This window comes from Scardinius erythrophthalmus (genome assembly GCF_964197995.2).
Source record: "Scardinius erythrophthalmus genome assembly, chromosome: 15".
NCBI classification, from domain to species: domain Eukaryota; kingdom Metazoa; phylum Chordata; class Actinopteri; order Cypriniformes; family Leuciscidae; genus Scardinius; species Scardinius erythrophthalmus.
The window spans coordinates 34,733,903-34,751,229 of record NC_138235.1 but is presented as its reverse complement, the minus strand read 5'-3'; the positions used below and the strand labels follow the sequence as shown (position 1 = coordinate 34,751,229).

The window sequence follows — 17,327 nt, the reverse complement described above, 5'->3', positions numbered from 1 at the left end:
GGTCCAGAAAACAATTAATAAGTGCAAAATAAAACCAGATAATAAGCCTGAAGTGAAGTCAAAGTTGATTACTTACATGTTTTAGTCCTTGTCCTTGTTTAAGAGAAACTGAACCGGGAACGTTTACTGAAGCGAGTGAACAGTGAGTCCTGCTTTAACCAGCTCGTCTTTCCACTGCAGCTCTGGATATATATACTTCATGTCCATCTCCACCCATTCCACATCTCTTGTGATAAAGAAGATAGGATTTTGGGTGAGTGACATGATAATTTGAATGTTTTTTTTTGTAAGGACTTAAGTCCAATTAATGTCTTAGTTTAATTGTTCTGTAGTGATAGAGATCGAGAAATCCTAAAGTAAGGAGAAAATACTGAATGCCAATGCCAAACTAGTCATGGCAAGGTTACAGGTGTGATTACCAGAACATGCATTAGTTTTACTTATATTTTAAATGATAAAATGTTAAAAAATTGAATTAACCAGAATTTAAGTAGTTTATTATTTCTGTATATTTCTTTCTTAATTAACATTCTCTCAGATATGTTTTGTGGAAATGAAATTAATTGAAATTGAATTGTCAGTTGTATAGTTTTCTTTCAAGGCCGACACTGATTACAGAACCAAAGCTAAGTTAAATATTGTTGTTACTTTTAAATTATATAAAATTTAGGTAAAAATAGACATGTCACTTTTGGAAAATATTCTCTTTGATTCTAACTACATAAACAGCTGCTACCTGAAGTTAAAAAAACAGTCATAGCCATTTCACACCTAGTTTTACTAGGGCACATTATACATTGCTTTGCAATTGTCATAGAGTTTATGTGTTTCTAACATAAACAAAACTGAATAGCAACGATACTAATTAAATATGACACATTTGGTGTTAATTAGGGCAGTAAAACCGTGTCAATGCTAACTGAACATATAAGTCATCATCACCATATGTATTTCAGGTTTGCATAAAGTGTTAATGCACTGGATGTACTACTTAGTGTAATGGTATAATTAATGTATAGTTTTACATTGTGCATCTTCGTTTTTAAATCACTTCATGTAAAATAGTTAATGGTCATTTACTTTATTCTTGTGAACAAGTATAACAGGTTCTGATGTCAACAGCTACATAACAAGGAGATTTTGTGATAATACTGGTGCTTAGTTGTTTGAGTATATGACAATAACAAGATAATACACATAAGTAAGATATTCAGTGAAAAAGAATAACTGGTTCCTAATGATGTAGGTGATGGATTCAATTCTGTGAACAGATACAGAGATTAAAATTCTCTCATCATGCAGATCTGTCAAGTAAGCACACTACAATTAGGGGTGTGAGTTTTACAAAACCAGTGTTCGTGATGGAGAGCAGGAAGTATATTTTCCCAGCACACAATAGATTTGCAGATCAGCTTGTGATTAATTCATTAACATAACCATGTCTTTACCCAAAAGAGTAATATTTTCCCATCAGACAGCTATCTCTACCTTTATAAGCATTCATTTTTTTATGTCTTAAAAAGCCAAAGGTTAGGCTTTTGATCAGTAGAGAGTAGACCGTGTATTTTTGTAGATGAGTATTTGCTAAAGTTTGACTTATATTTAATTAGTTATTACTTTAAGTTGGGTCACTAGTGAAAATGCTTCAATTTAGGATTGTTCTCATTTAACATATAGATCTTTTCATTGCAAATGATATGATCAGTAAAAGTTGAATAAAATTAGAATAAAAAAAAAATGTTTTCACAGAATGTCTAGGTATTTTGTTTCTCTCTCATATTTATATATATTATATATGCATACGATACGACGCATACGATTATTGTAATCACTCTTTGACGGTGTGATTACAACGTTCAGTGAGTCACTGATAATGCAGACGTGCTGGTGCTGAGCCAGAGACAGACATGCTCAGTGCTTTTCGTATATCACAACTATTCAGTGTTTTTAACCACATAATATTTATATTAGGTTTCAGACATTTAAATAGACATTTATAGTTTGTTACAAATTCCATAAACTGATGGAAGCTGCAATAATAATCCTTTCAATTATAATTTGACAGTGTTTTATTCATATCAGATATGCATTGTGTATGAAACTAAAAAGTTTACTCTATTTTTCTTTCATTTCACATCACCGGCAACTAATGTATTTCGGGAGAAATGGATGAATTTATGTGATGTAAATCCGACAAATGCAGTTCTCCGAGTTGTAGTGCAAATTAACATGGCGGCACCCAATGCATGTCATAGATCAAGTGTTTAAATGACAAAACACATTCACTTCCACATATTTCATAATTGGAATATATATATATATATATAATTAACAAATGTGTGAAAAAAAACTAAATAAAAGCGATGTTCCAATATAATGTTCGAAAATAAAAATAAAAACTCACACTGGGGGCTCAGCTAGAATATATATCATCTGAAACTCTCAAATTTGGATGCCTACACTCAAGTAAACTTGCACACACCTATAGTCCAACCCACTGATTATACACACCCGCTGCAAATGACACGTGGAGATGGGTGTGTTTATATATACATATACATTTATTATAATTTGAATGTTATTGCTACACACAGTAGGCATAGCTTTCATAATGGATGTTTGACAATTCAACAACTCCGTTTTGTATGTTGGTGCAGATTATTATTATTACCCAGAAGACGTACTACAGACTTATCATAATCACACATCAAAGTGAATAAATTATCAAAATTGTTCTTAATGCTGAGGCAGGACATAATTAACAAAATGGCTAAATGAAGGAAATATTCACCATAACAACAACCAAAAATATACAAGTTTTCAAAGGTTTTTATTCAGAATTTATTTTTTTATTTTTCATGACACTGTTTAACAGTAATGTTGGCAACACCATGCACTTGATTGAGTTGAGGACAGTCGAGGGACGCCAGTAGTTTCTGTGCGCCATGTCGCACTGGAATAAATGTCTCTGTCAGGTTCACTGTGGCCAGGCTTGCAATATCACTGAGAAAAAGAGAATTATTACATACTAAAACTGAATAGCAACACATATCACATCTCCTAATACAATTGTATCATAACAATAAAAAAATGTAATATAATTAATCCAACACAAGCTCCTGGCAATTCACAACTATTTTATATTTTGGCAAATTGATGGCTAATTCGTTCTGTCTTGTATATCAAGATCTACTTGCGCACCAGTGATGGTTATGTTTAAGAGATTTTTTAATGTGTACTTTTTTCTAACACCGCACAAATTCATATTAAATCATCACCTTGTAAAGTAGTTGTTTTCCTGTGAGATCGGGTTAAATTTATCTTACCCATAGCTAACAATTCTGGAATGCCTCAGTCCCAGACCCTCAATACGGAATATCACATTCTTTAGGTCACAAGGCAGTGGATTCTGGAATGTGATTTTGACTGGCACTTCTTGACCCAGGACAGCATCACATACAGGCTGAAAGGTAAACAATTTATTGAATGTATTTTAAGTTTATGAACCATAAAATTTACATTAAGACATTCATGTAAAATCCATGGCGAGTTCCCACCAATAATCATGTAACCCTTATCTTCTAGGCCATCACAAACCCATAAAGAAATTAAAAGAGAGAATCTGCTGGACTCACAGTTATAACTAGATCTGGAGTGCGCAGTCTGAAGTGAAACTGAGTGGCCAGAATCTGCTTGGTCTGAGCGACCTGACCAAAGAGATGGAGCATCAAGGCCGCCTGATCCACCAGGTGTTCCTTATACTCGTCATATCGCAGGGTCCATGGTAGAGTCTGGGCTATAGAATGAAAAGAGATAAACAAGTCTCCTTTTAAAACAGTTGCATGCTACAGAAATCTAGAAACATTTGAAAACGGCGTATTCGTTTCAAGACACCACACTAAACGTTTCCATCCACACTAGCGTTTTAAGTGTTGCAAAAGTTTTTTGTCCTCACTGAAATTTTAGAAAATTAAAGGAATAGTTTACTTTATAATCTTCAAAATGAAAATTCTGTTATCATTTACTCCCCCTAAAGTTTCTTTCTTCTGCTGAACACAAAAGAAGATATTTTGAAGAATGTTGGTAACCAAACAGTTGATGTACCCCATTGTACCCATCCAGAAAATTTGATGGAAGTCAATAGGGTACATCAACTGTTTGGTTACCGACATTCTTCAAAATATCTTCTTTTGTGTTCAGCAGAAGAAAGAAATTCAAACAGGTTTGGAACAACTTGAGGGTGAGTAAATGATGACAGAATTTTCATTTTGAAGTGAACTATTCTTTTAAATCATCTTACTGTGTATGCGTAAAATGTAATAAAAACTCACTGAGATTATACCGAGAGACCAGACATAATTGAGTTCTCACACTAGACTTCTGGCACCATCATTTTAGTACTATCCCAACACTAAGAGGTGCATCCAGGTCGCCATTCCATGTGTGGTTTATAGCAATTGTGAGTAAATCTGTCATCTTTGCAGGAATGTAATATAAAGAACATTTATCTTTAGCAACACTGTGCATGTTGCCATCCCCTTATCTATTTTGGAGAGCATCTTCATGAAGCTCAGGACAGAAACGCTGTCTCAGTGTGGACGAAACACCAAAACAGAGAATAAGATGCGTTTTCAAATGAATCTGTATTACTGTTGTCAAAAGTACAGACTTCGGTACCTAGTCGGTGCTGAAATTTATACAATGTGACGCTTTGAGCGCTGTTGAGCGGAAACGTAACTGGAATTGTACAGCTTATCATTGTAGCCAATCACAGACATATCCAATGAGCGCGTGAGTACAATGGCCAATCAGAGGTGTTTACGATTCCACTCAACAGCGCTCAGAGAGTCACATTTTTAAAATTTCAGTACCGACTTTGTAACGAAGTCGGTACTTTTCACAACACTAATCTGTATTAATGTAGACGTATCTGCAATCTCTCTCATATAATACAGGTTGATTTCAATCTTTTATCACTTACCTTCACTGGCCTTCAGCTCAATGTTCACTTGGCTCTTCCTCACTAAAGCATTATGGACTCCGGTGTAGTATGTGGCTGCCTCTTGACTGTAGAGGGTGATGGTACGAGGCGAGTTGCATTTATTCTGCAAAATGATGGAAAGCACAGCGTCCTTGCCTACACATGGTCCTTCCCCATGCATGCTAACTTTGACGGTCACATCTTCCGCGCAGGGCAATGGGTATGTACATTGCTTGGATCCGTGACGAATAGCTGTTTCTATAGCAGTATGCTCTTCATCCGAACCTGATAAATGTTAATAAAGTCGACATTTAACTTCAAGACATTTCCCAAGTGTGACTGTTACCATACTGAGATGTGTTTTCACCTCGTGGATGTTTGTAGAGGTGAGTGATATCAAAGCGTTTGTCTGAGCCGACGGCCTTGGTGCTGATGCAGTGACCCACAGCACTTTTCTCAACGTGGACAACACTAAAGGTCCCATCACATCTCCGCTGCCAGTAGACTCTATCATTGTTCACCTAGAACATGAGAAACATTACTAATGTAGCATATATTGCATTTATGTTAGAGAGAACCATTTAAAGCATTTATGCTAGAATATTAAGGGAATTAACGCACTTCTGCGAAAAGGAAGGGCACGTCATGCTTCAGGAAGGTCTGTCCACTGCGGATCGCAGCAACAGATGTTGGGCCGCAGCGGAAGAAGCCCTGGCTGGTCATTTGAGGAGTGGAATCAACCACCTGCCACCCTCCAAAACCAGATGGCAGGTCGGGACGAGCCATCCAGGCCTCATTCCACACGTGGTAGTTCCTACACGAAGAGAAGAAGAAAGACATTCACTTCATGCACATTCAGAGGAACTATGTCTTGTTGACATCACAAATGTTCATGATACTTACCAGATTGAATCACGGTTCATGTGATCAATCAGCTGAAATTTCTCATCAAAATAAATGTCACTTGTCAAACGAACATCAGTGTCATGAGCAGAACAGAAGTTTGAGACCGGACGAGTGGGAATGCCCAAACATCTCAACACTACGAGAAAGAGAAGAAGAATAAGTGCATTACATCTTCAATCCCTTTCTCAACCCTTATTTTCTCCTTGTCCATTCTGCCTGAACTCTTACGTGTGTTGGTGACTCCAGCGAAGGTCAAGCTCTGTCCATATTTGACAGGTACTCCTCCACATTTGTGGTATTGTTTCAGGATGGCACTGCTTCCGCACCAGGATGAAGGAGAAGTTCCGTCTCCATAGCAGCTTGACCAGTTACCCACCAACACACCACAGTCTTTGTTGGCAATAACCTGTTAAAGAGAGATGATTGATTTGGTGTTTTTTTGCCAAACAGAGCAAATCAGACAGTTTGTTAAGCTTTCCAACTTCAAATGGGAAAGAAAATGAATACTCACCATGTCTGACACCACTCTGGAGATGTTGATGGGGCTTCTCCATCCTGAGCAAGGGGTACAACTCTTCTCCAGCACATACATACATGCAGCTAAGACTCCCTCCTCAAACTACATATCACAGATCAGAGAGAAAAAAAATTGAGATTGAGAAACATTTCAGCCAGTTAACCAGTTATTCTGGTAATAGTTTACAAAATCTCAGGCTTTCTACGCAAATCTCAGGCTTTAGTTTTGTAATACTGTATATGAATGAAAGTTTAACTCTTACTTGACCAAAGTTCCATGTCCTGCAGCCAATCTGCTGTTTAGTCCCATAGTAGATTCTGCCCATGTCGTTCAGCACATACTCGACTCTCTCCGAGTCGTTATCCAAGTACACATAGTCATCTGATAAAGTGAGAAGAGAAAGTTTAATTTTAACTGAAGAGTTACACCATGTCTACACTGGAAGCGAGCGGTGCGATGTGACGCAACAAAAGACAATATAACCCATTTTAATCAGTGGTGTTGTCTACACTGGATGCGACGCGACAACAAATCCTGACAGTAAACTGATGCCTTGTTCTATATATGACGTACTCCAAGCACTCACGATACTTCTCATAGAAGGAAAAAAATTTGCAATAGTCGCTTTGTCACGTCCAGTGTAGACAGTTTTTAGCTGTTGCGACACGATGCTTTCTATTTGTACTTCTCTGCTTAAAAGCTTGTCAACATATGTGTGTTTGAGTTTCAGATGTGTAATAAAACGCGTACCTTTACACCAGGGGTTGAACAGCATGTAAATGTTATTTTCAGGAACACATGGTGTGGTGAATCTTCCTCCTGTACAGTGAGTCACGACACTGAGTTGGTATCGTCCAACGCAAGCAGTCGGAACAGAGTGCACACACAGTTTGAGTCGGTTTTGGCCTTTTTCAACAATCTTCGCTCCCCAGCAGTCTTTCTTGAATTCTTCCACTATTGGAACAACCACATAAGTGCCGTCCCGGATGGATGCGATATGACCTGTAAAGCACGCAGAAGAACAAGTGATTCCAGTGAGCGTAGAAATAATAAACTTTTTGTCATGTGGTTGTTGAAGAAGGCTATAACTGACCAAGTATAAGTTCCAGATGAAGTTTGTCTCTATTCGGAATAAAAGCTCGTGTCAGCTCAACCCATATCTGGAAACATTGTCCTCTACGGATGATGAGGTGATCACTCTCATAATAATTTGTGTGATGCTCCAGTCGATTTTGTCCTTTTCTGCCTTTAAGGAGGTCAATAGAGCACACCTGCAGCACTGCATCTGAGAACAAGCAAGAGCAAAAAACAATCAGATAAAGACAAATAAAATTTGAAATTTCATTCCCACTATGCAGTGCAGTCAGAAGAGTTTGAAGTGCTTACCATGACTTCCACATGCTTGTGTGCCTTTGGAATCACTGCACTGGCTGATATTGCAAACTGACTGGCTGCGTTCCCCTTCCCGCTTTTCCAATTCCAGTTTGGTTCCAGTGCAAATATTTTCACAAGACATACTTTAAGCTTCAAAGGTGAGAGAGCGAATGGACAAATTATAAAACAAAGCTGTCATCTTAGATGGTTAATCATTCAAAATAAATGACTTCTACAATTGATTTATGTTTTTAGAAGATGGCAGTCTAATTCTATGAGAATTTAGAATAAAAATCTGAAAAATAAAGTATAACTTTTGACTTTATTCCTTTTCTTACCTGATCTAATATAAAATGCTAGTTTTCTAAATGCAATGATTATATACTAAATAAAACCAGGTCCCAATCTTAAAATAATGTGTTGATACTTACATGTTAGAAGTCCTTATCCATGAATGTGACTTGTATCTCTTTATTCACAGAGTAATCAGAATAATTGTTCTCAGAGAGCTCAGTATGTGAAAGTAAGTCTTTCTGGGATGAACAACTGTTGCTTCAATGTTTTTCTCTGCTATACACCAGTATATAATGACCTTCGCTCCACCCGAACTGCCTATAGTGTGTGAAAAAAATTATCTTCATGGTGAGTCACACTTTTTTTTTTCTTTAAATCCATCTTTTACAAGAGTCTTTTCTAAATCTATCTTTTTTTTTTTCAGACTAAGCAGATAATTACGCAGTTTTCACATACTAAGTGAATACAGGTAATGTGGGACACTATTTTGTCAGTGGCATTGTTTTTAAAAAATAGCATCCAAATGGCTATGTTAAATGTCACGTCATAATAGTTTAGGATAAACTTAATGCTGCTTTTTAGTAATGAAAGAATCTACACATAATGTAATGATTGAGATCAAGTGACCTTCTTGTATTCGCCCTACTGTACCATAGGAGGCACCTAATACCTACTTTTTCCACCCATAATTTATATTGGTCAGGTGAAAAGCCTTAAGATTAAAACTTAATGACTGATACTACATTTATATCACGTGCAAATATTAATTTATTCTTTCAGAGATTGCAGTCTGGTTCATTCTGTTGCACAGTAAAACCACAAACTGCAATGTTGCTACTAAATGCTGCTTCTCAAACTACCACTAAAATATAAAATTACTTAAAGAAAATTATGATTTTTTACAATATTTTAATGCCAGCTACGCAAGATTATGAATATGGACACCAAACTAAAGGAGTTGCCTTTTTTTGTGAAAGACTTAACATTTGTGTCAATCTCTGAACTGTGTTTTTAAAATTTTAATTGATGTCAATTATAAAAACCATGTCAATTTTTTTTTTTTTTTATAAAAAAATAATAATTATTGACCATTTGTTGCAAAGTCCTGCCCACTTGAGGGCTCAGCCAATCATCATGTAGAGAAGCCGGGCATAATATATTATGTTACAACACTGTTTTGTATTGTGTTATTTCCTACCAAATACATCAACTTTGAAGGACAAAACAGGTGAAAATGAGGCTGTGAGGGATAGATTTACAGTCTTTACAATGGCATACACCATATAGAGATCCTAGATCACATCATTTTCACAACTTTTGAAACTAGAGTTTTATGTGGGGTTTTGTCTACTGAAAGTTTTTTCTTTTTTTTTCATAAAAGACATTTCGTCAGCTGAACAACTGGATTGACAACAGTACAATCCATTAAACACACTGTATTTTATCCCTCACAGGCTTGTTTTTGTAATTCCTGTCAAAAATTAAATATGGCACTATACTGACCAAGGTCTATTGAACAGGGGTTTTTGTGCAGACCTGGTGATATCATCAAAGTTGATGCACATACTAAAGCTATAATGAATAGCCCTGAGATAAACATCCTTTTAGAAAAAAAATCCCAACACTGTGCGCATCTGAACTTTAAGGTATGATGTAGGACGCAGTATAAAAACAAGTGCAAATAGTAAATGGATAAACGAACAAGCATAATATAGGTCTGAAATTAGTTCATAATGCTTTCAAAACAAAGGTTGCACAAAATAATGAACTTCATGCACACAGCTTGTACATACATGCAGCTGTCTAAAGGGAAAGCTCATCAAGAGATAGTGTTCTTGAAGGGTTAACATTTTTCCATAATAAATTGCTATGCCTTTTAAATTAGTGATAGATTAGAAGAGATGAAGCAAAGAAACAAAAGTTCACAGTAAAAAATCCAATGCTGGTCAATTAATACTGTATTACTTTCAATTGTAGCAATATATTAAACACTCTCACACACACACAAATATGTGCAAAGATCCAAATACTACTGTACAAAGTAAAAAAAAAAAAAAAAAAAAACTGCACCAAACAGTAGATGACCTTGAGACTGATGTAGTGATGCTTTAATATGGTGTCACTGCACTAATGAAGACTTAAAGTGAAAGTGAAATTTGAAAATGTACTTAAGCACTTAATTCCTCACAATAATTAAGAGATTTGAATCTCTGAGAAGTGATTGAGAATGACACCAGATCATAGCATGACAATTCTCCAGGTTTCTGTGATGTAGCAAAGTAGAAAGGAGAGGGGAAAATATCCTAACCTTTCCAAATGCATGTTCTCGCTGTCCAGTGAGCATCAACACTGTCCTGTGTGTTTCCAGCTGTCATGATGTTCCTGATTGACTGGGACTGCAGAATACCAGAATGTTTAATTATGGGTATGACTGACTAAAGCATTATAATAATTGAATGCTATTATAATGCATAATCGAGTCATTTAAGAGATTATACAATTCTTTACAGTTGACAATCCTTTCAGGGCAACACTGTTTTTTAGAAGTTCATTGTTGAAATCTCATTAAGCACTCCTTGAGAGTTTTGCACATGCAACTTTTCTTCATCTACTGTGCCACACCTCCCCATATTACATTGATTTCACTGATTAACTAAATTATTGTCGTGTGATGAACACAATGAAATGGGAGACGCTTTATGTGTTGCTGTGTAATTTTAGTGATCATACAATAATTATCTCTCATTCTTTCTCACTGTTTTTCAGTGACATTTCAAGCCTGACCACAGTGAGCCTGACATTTATTTCCAAAATGCCACTTGAACTCGCATCACTTGACTTTCCTCAATTTACTCATGTGCTTTTATTGCCGATGGATGGATGGATGGATGGATGGATGGATGGATGGATGGATAAAAAGAAAAAAAGAAAGAATACTGTCCTTTTTATTGTTTTCTGTCAAGTCTGACCAGAATTTATAGATAAACTATAGTTATGTGCCCTTGTAGTGTCATTGTTCTAGTAATAATTAGCTGAATTGCTGAGGTATTGATTTTTTTAGGTCATTTTGACTTGACAACTGTAATTGGTCTTATTAAAGGCTATTTTCCCAGACGCCTTCTGGGTGGAGCATGAGCTTCAGGTTGGGGATGGTGATCAGATAATGTTTCTATAGTCTATAGTCTCAGAAAAGGACTAAATTAATCCTTGCTTGACACTGTCTTCTGTAACATAGTTCATAAATCTAAGGGCACATACTGATTTGAAGTTATGACATCAGATCCTTACTTCCACTTGTCAAGTAAGAAACGTTTCTTCCTTTATCACTGCAGGGGCCGGTGTTTGAATTCATGGGGTCTGGAGCAACACTTCACCCTCTGTCAGTAAAAAGGGGAAAAAAATAATTAAGAATAAAACGTGGAAATAAAACAGCATTTCATTTATAAATTCTCTTGCATGTGAATTTTCATTCTCATATTTTCTCCTTCCAATTTTGTGAGTCGTTCTATTTAATAACTCACTAAACGTCAATAATCAAAGAGTCGTCCTTGTTCCGACGATCATCAGAGATAAATGTTAGAGTAGTTGACAATTAACTGTACTGCAATTTAACTTAATATAACCATGCAATATTAGTGTCTGAGACAATTTTGTCTTCAAATCCCTGATCCAATCTCTTTGTTGAAGGGAGCTTAATTTCTTCAAATGTACATAAAATAAATTATTTTATTCTATTACACGGCTCTTTGATTCTGACCAATCACGAAATTGCATAAAATGCATAAATCATTCTACTACTCACTACTCTCTTAAACAATGTAAAAAGATTAACAAATAGGGTAAGTAAGAAACTTTGCAGACTTTGCTTACAGAATGTTTCTTATACCTTTAATACATAGGAATAAATAAAGGATATATTCATAATTTTTATGACCAACGTCAGCGTATTAATTGAACAGACCTGCTCTGTCAGGAAAATGACTGTAAAACGACTCTGCCTATAGTTTAAAAGTTCAGAACAATTAAACTAAGATGTTAATTTGTCCTATTAATTCATTAAAATGAACATGTCTCAAAACTCAAAATCCTTTGATCCCTTTCTTAAGAGAACAGTTCTCCACATTCTTGTGCTATGAGCTGTGGATGGGGTGGAGATGGGGATGCAGTATAAAAAGCCCGTCTACTGTGGAGACAAACTATGAGCTGGTTAAAGTAGGACTTACTGTTCACTGCAATACATCAAGTTCTCGGTTCAGTTACTCTTAAACAAGTGCAAGGACTAAAAACATGTAAGTAATCAACTTTATTTGAAACTTATTATCTGTTTTTATTGTGCACATATGCTGCTATTAGAAAACTAGAATTATCATAGGCTGTTTTGATCAAGATTTCTTTAGCAGCAGCAACATCTTTAACAGGTTATTATTTCTAAAGAATTTTCTGGTATTGTGAAAGTACATGTTAGTTAAAAATATTGGTCTGATCATTTTGAAAACAGCCTAATGAACAGATCTAATTTATGAGAACAAAAGCAACCAAGAGACCTTATTTATGAATTGTTAACCATGTAATGACCAATTACTTATCACACTTCTTTTTTTGCCCAGCATGCCTTTTTTATGCAACCCATACAAAAACCTCTGCACCGTCGGCCGTTTCCCAGCCATTAAGCTGCAAGCGGACGACTGGAGGAAATCAACATGCCACCCACCGGCTCATCATTATCCTTGCTTTAACCCTTATGTGGACCCTTGCGCTAAAACTTATGTTAACCCTTGTGCAACCCCTTGCTCTGTCCCTTATCCTTATCCTTATCCTTATCCTCATCCTTACCCTTACCCATGCACCAAACCTTACGTTAACCCATGTGCTACTCCACACCCCAATCCTTGCAACTATGTCACTCCATGCCGTGATTATGAGACTAAGGAAGTTGTCATCAAGGAAGATTGCACAGTCAAGCGAGCCTGTGGAAATGATGGTGAGAGTCGTAGATTGTTGTCCTGCAATGCATGATGGGAAATGTGTTATTGTAATAACGCAATGAATGATCTGTTTGATATCTTCTGCTTTTTCGTTTTCTCAGAAACTCTCCTCCGGGTGAGTAAAGTCGATCTTCTCAAGTGCAGGACCGGACAGAATCGTCAGGAGCATCACACACATTGTTTCGCTGACGATCACCTCATCGTCCGCAGAGGACAGTGCTTCAATATGTGGGTTGATCTTTGCCGTCCTTACAATCCCAGTTGTGACAAACTCCACCTGGAGCTGAAACTAGGTTAGTTACTGTATGACCTGTGCGTGGGTGACAATATACAGTATATGTATGTCATTTCTACCCTCACTGGAATCATTTGTTCTTCTGTTTGCTTTACAGGTCATATCGCATCCATCCGGGACGGCACTCATGTGGTCATTCCAATAGTGGAAGAATTCAAGAAAGACTGCTGGGGAGCAAAGATTGTCGAAAAGGGCCAAAACCGACTCAAACTGTGTGTGCACTCTCTTCCGACTGCTTGCGTTGGACGATACCAATTCAGTGTCGTGACTCACTCTACAGGAGGAAGATTCACTACACCATGTGTTCCTGAAAATGACATTTACATGCTGTTCAACCCCTGGTGTAAAGGTACGCGTTTCATTACACTGAAACCTGATTATATGAAGATTAAATTGAATCCGGAAAGAAAGAAAGCACGATTTAAACTTTATGAAGCTTCAAGTCCAATTTTCTCTGTTCTCAGATGACTATGTGTACCTGCATGAAGAGGCGGAGAGAGTCGAGTATGTGCTGAACGACATGGGCAGAATCTACTATGGAACTAAACAGCAGATTGGCTGCAGGACATGGAACTTTGGTCAAGTAAGTGTTAAACATTCATTACTAGAGTTTACCACATATCAGAGACTGATGTTAATCCAATTGATTTCAATGGGGATGTTGAGAAACCCCAACTGTTTAAAACTGAAAACAGTAAAAATCACTTTCAACATTTTGGTTTAGCCTATAATGTTACAAAGTAGTTCTCTAAAATGATTATTAAACTTTAGCATAATATATTCCTCATGGTTTTTCTATAACAAAACCAGATCGCTCTCATAATAATTTACGAACTGGAAGTTGATGACATCTAATTTCCTCACTCTGTTGTCTGAATCTTAGTTTGAGGAGGGAGTCCTGGCTGCATGTATGTATGTGCTGGAGAAGAGTTCTACCCCTTGCTCAGGATGGAGAAGCCCCATCAACATCTCCAGAGTGGTGTCGGACATGGTGAGTATTCATTTTCTTTCCTATTTGAAGCTGGAAAGCCTAACAAACTGTCTGATTTGCTCTGTTTTGCAAAAAAACACAACATTTTCAATCATCTCTCTTGAACAGGTTATTGCCAACAAAGACTGTGGTGTGTTGGTGGGTAACTGGTCAAGCTGCTATGGAGACGGAACTTCTCCTACATCCTGGTGCGGAAGCAGTGCCATCCTGAAACAATACCACAAATGTGGAGGAGTACCTGTCAAATATGGACAGAGCTTGACCTTCGCTGGAGTCACCAACACACGTAAGAGTTCAGGCAGAATGGACAAGGAGAAAATAAGGGTTGAGAAAGGGATTGTAGATGTAATGCACTTATTCTTCTTCTCTTTCTCGTAGTGTTGAGATGTTTGGGCATTCCTGTTCGTCCGGTCACAAACTTCTGTTCTGCTCATGACACTGACGTTTGTTTGACAAGGGACGTCTATTTTGATGAGAAATTTCAGCTGATTGATCACATGAACCGTGATTCAATCTGGTAAGTATCATGAACATTTGTGATGTTAACAAGACATAGTTCCTCTGAATGTGCATGAAGTGAATGTCTTTCTTCTTCTCTTCGTGTAGGAACTACCACGTGTGGAATGAGGCCTGGATGGCTCGTCCCGACCTGCCATCTGGTTTTGGAGGGTGGCAGGTGGTTGATTCCACTCCTCAAATGACCAGCCAGGGCTTCTTCCGCTGCGGCCCAACATCTGTTGCTGCGATCCGCAGTGGACAGACCTTCCTGAAGCATGACGTGCCCTTCCTTTTCGCAGAAGTGCGTTAATTCCTTTAATATAGCATTCTGTCATACAGAGATTGACATACAATGACTTATAATTCCTGATTGTCTCCTTGTGCTCTAGGTGAACAGTGATAAAATTTACTGGCAGCGTAAATGCGATGGGACATTTGCCGTTGTCCACGTTGAGAAGGATGTAGTAGGTCACTGCATCAGCACCAAGGCCGTCGGCTCAGATCAACGTGTAGATATCACAAACCTCTACAAACACCCAATCGGTAAAAACCACATGCATGTCTCTTAAAACATCTGGTTAAGATTCATGGTCTCACCTGTGACATCTCCTCCTGCTTCCATTGATCAGGTTCTTCGGAGAAGTGTACTGCTTTGGAGACAGCCCTTCGTCATGGCTCCAGGAGATGCACATACCCACTGCCCTGCGGTGAGGATGTTGTCTGTGAAGTCAGCCTGAAGGACGATAAACTGTGTGTGGGAAAAGATGCCGTGATCTGCATCAATCTAAAAAACAAATGCAGCTCACCTCGTAGCGTCACCCTCCACAGCCATGCAGCAGCCATGTACTACACTGGAGTCAGGAAGACCTTCCTGAAGAGAGATCAGACATGCATCGAGCTCAAGGCCTCTGAATGTGAGAAATGATCAAGTTTGAGTTAAAATACATGAGGCCACATAGTTACTGGTGCAGCTTATGTGTAAAGTTAATAATGCAAATTAGCACACAATCTGTTAGTTATTTAAAGTAGAGACTTGTAATGAAAGCATATCACTTTTCCCACTATAGGCAAACCTATGGAATGGACCCTGAGTTATGACGAGTATAAGGAACACCTGGTGGATCACGCCCCACTGATGCTCAACCTCTTTGGACACGTCGCTCAGACTAAGCAGATTCTGGCCACCCAGTACAGCTTCAGACTGCGCACTCCAGATCTAGTTCTCGCTGTGAGTTTAAAGTATTCAACTTATTCTGTTGATCAGCTGAAATAATTTAGTGCTAAATTGTGTCTTGTATGTGGTTCTTCTCAGCCTGTATGTGATGCTGTCCTGGGTCAAGAAGTGCCGGTCAAAATCACCTTCCAGAATCCACTGCCTTGTGTCCTCAAGAACACTGTATTCCGCTTTGTCGGACTTGGACTGAAGCACCCCAGAATTGTTAACTATGGGTAAGACACTATAATATTTAAATTATTAAATTCATTTTCACTGAATTATATCAAATTGATTGATGAACACAATGCTCACCACTCTTTCTGTGTTGCTATTCAGTTTTAGATGATTTAATCTAATAAAACACATTAAAGATAAAAAGTATAGTTGTTAAATATCTTATTTAATCTAAAAATTTAATTTAATTATATTATAATTCTATATTGTAATATTATATAATATTGTTTTGTACAGTTTGTTATTATTAAATCTAAAAAGTAATATTTTTAAAAAACTATTAAAAATATAAACATATACAATTATAGTAATATAAATGTGTCGCTAAAGTTTGTGAATATTTAATCTAACAAAAATAAGTATTAAAAGAGATAATTAAAATATAAAATAGATATATTAAATAATAATGTGTTGCAATATAGTTTTAATAATGTAATCTATAAAATAAAATGATTAAAAAAATAATTAAAAAATAAATTATAGTAATATTAAATAGTATATTTTTCAACACAGTTTACTATTTAAGTTAAAAAAAACTATTAAAATATAAATATATAAATGATAGGAATATTATATTATATTATGTGTTGAAATACAGTTTGTGAATATTTAATCTAACAAAAAATATTAAAAAAAATACTAAATATTCTTATTTTCTTCCTCAGTGACATCGCAGGACATGCCACTGTGTGCCTGACGGAGAAGTTTGTTCCCAAGTGTCACGGCCATCAGAAACTTCTGGCTTCATTCGACTGTCCTCAGCTCACTCAGGTGCATGGATTCGCCAACCTTGTGGTCAAACAGCACTGTTAAACCAATCGAATAACCAACAGAGATTAAACGGCAAGGCTCCACTCAACATTTGCAGAATAAAATAGCATCTATTAGTTTCACTTGACCTACAATCTGTAAACCTTAAACCTCTCATGATGCATTTAATCATGATCTCAGAGGCTTAATGCCAGACACTGTTGACCCCTTATCTTAATCATATTTTACTCTCTTATTTAGAAGTATTTTCGGAGATGGAATTTAT

General features: G+C 36.9%; 2 protein-coding genes across 2 annotated transcripts; one reads left to right on the top strand and one right to left on the bottom strand.

The window, feature by feature from the left end:
- Positions 1-2,849: 2,849 nt before the first annotated feature.
- Positions 2,850-8,298, bottom strand: LOC308702747 (protein-glutamine gamma-glutamyltransferase K-like; the record flags this gene model as incomplete). The annotated part of the gene is made up of 14 exons (XM_081385821.1): positions 8,210-8,298; positions 7,791-7,928; positions 7,498-7,689; positions 7,155-7,406; positions 6,667-6,785; positions 6,399-6,506; positions 6,116-6,293; positions 5,885-6,023; positions 5,603-5,795; positions 5,349-5,502; positions 4,982-5,266; positions 3,636-3,796; positions 3,327-3,463; positions 2,850-3,003 (listed from the first exon to the last, which is right to left on the bottom strand). The coding sequence occupies exons 2-14, from the start codon at positions 7,918-7,920 to the stop codon at positions 2,850-2,852; spliced, it is 2,202 nt and encodes a 733-aa protein (XP_081241947.1). The 5' UTR covers positions 7,921-7,928; positions 8,210-8,298.
- A 4,382-nt stretch (positions 8,299-12,680) lies between these two features.
- LOC308702746 (protein-glutamine gamma-glutamyltransferase K-like) lies at positions 12,681-17,104 on the top strand (the record flags this gene model as incomplete). Its single annotated transcript, XM_081385820.1, has 13 exons — positions 12,681-13,053; positions 13,159-13,350; positions 13,450-13,701; positions 13,817-13,935; positions 14,236-14,343; positions 14,452-14,629; positions 14,722-14,860; positions 14,950-15,142; positions 15,231-15,384; positions 15,471-15,755; positions 15,909-16,069; positions 16,154-16,290; positions 16,957-17,104. 13 exons carry the CDS (start codon positions 12,681-12,683, stop codon positions 17,102-17,104), a joined length of 2,439 nt encoding a protein of 812 aa, XP_081241946.1.
- Between the last annotated feature and the right edge of the window lie 223 nt (positions 17,105-17,327).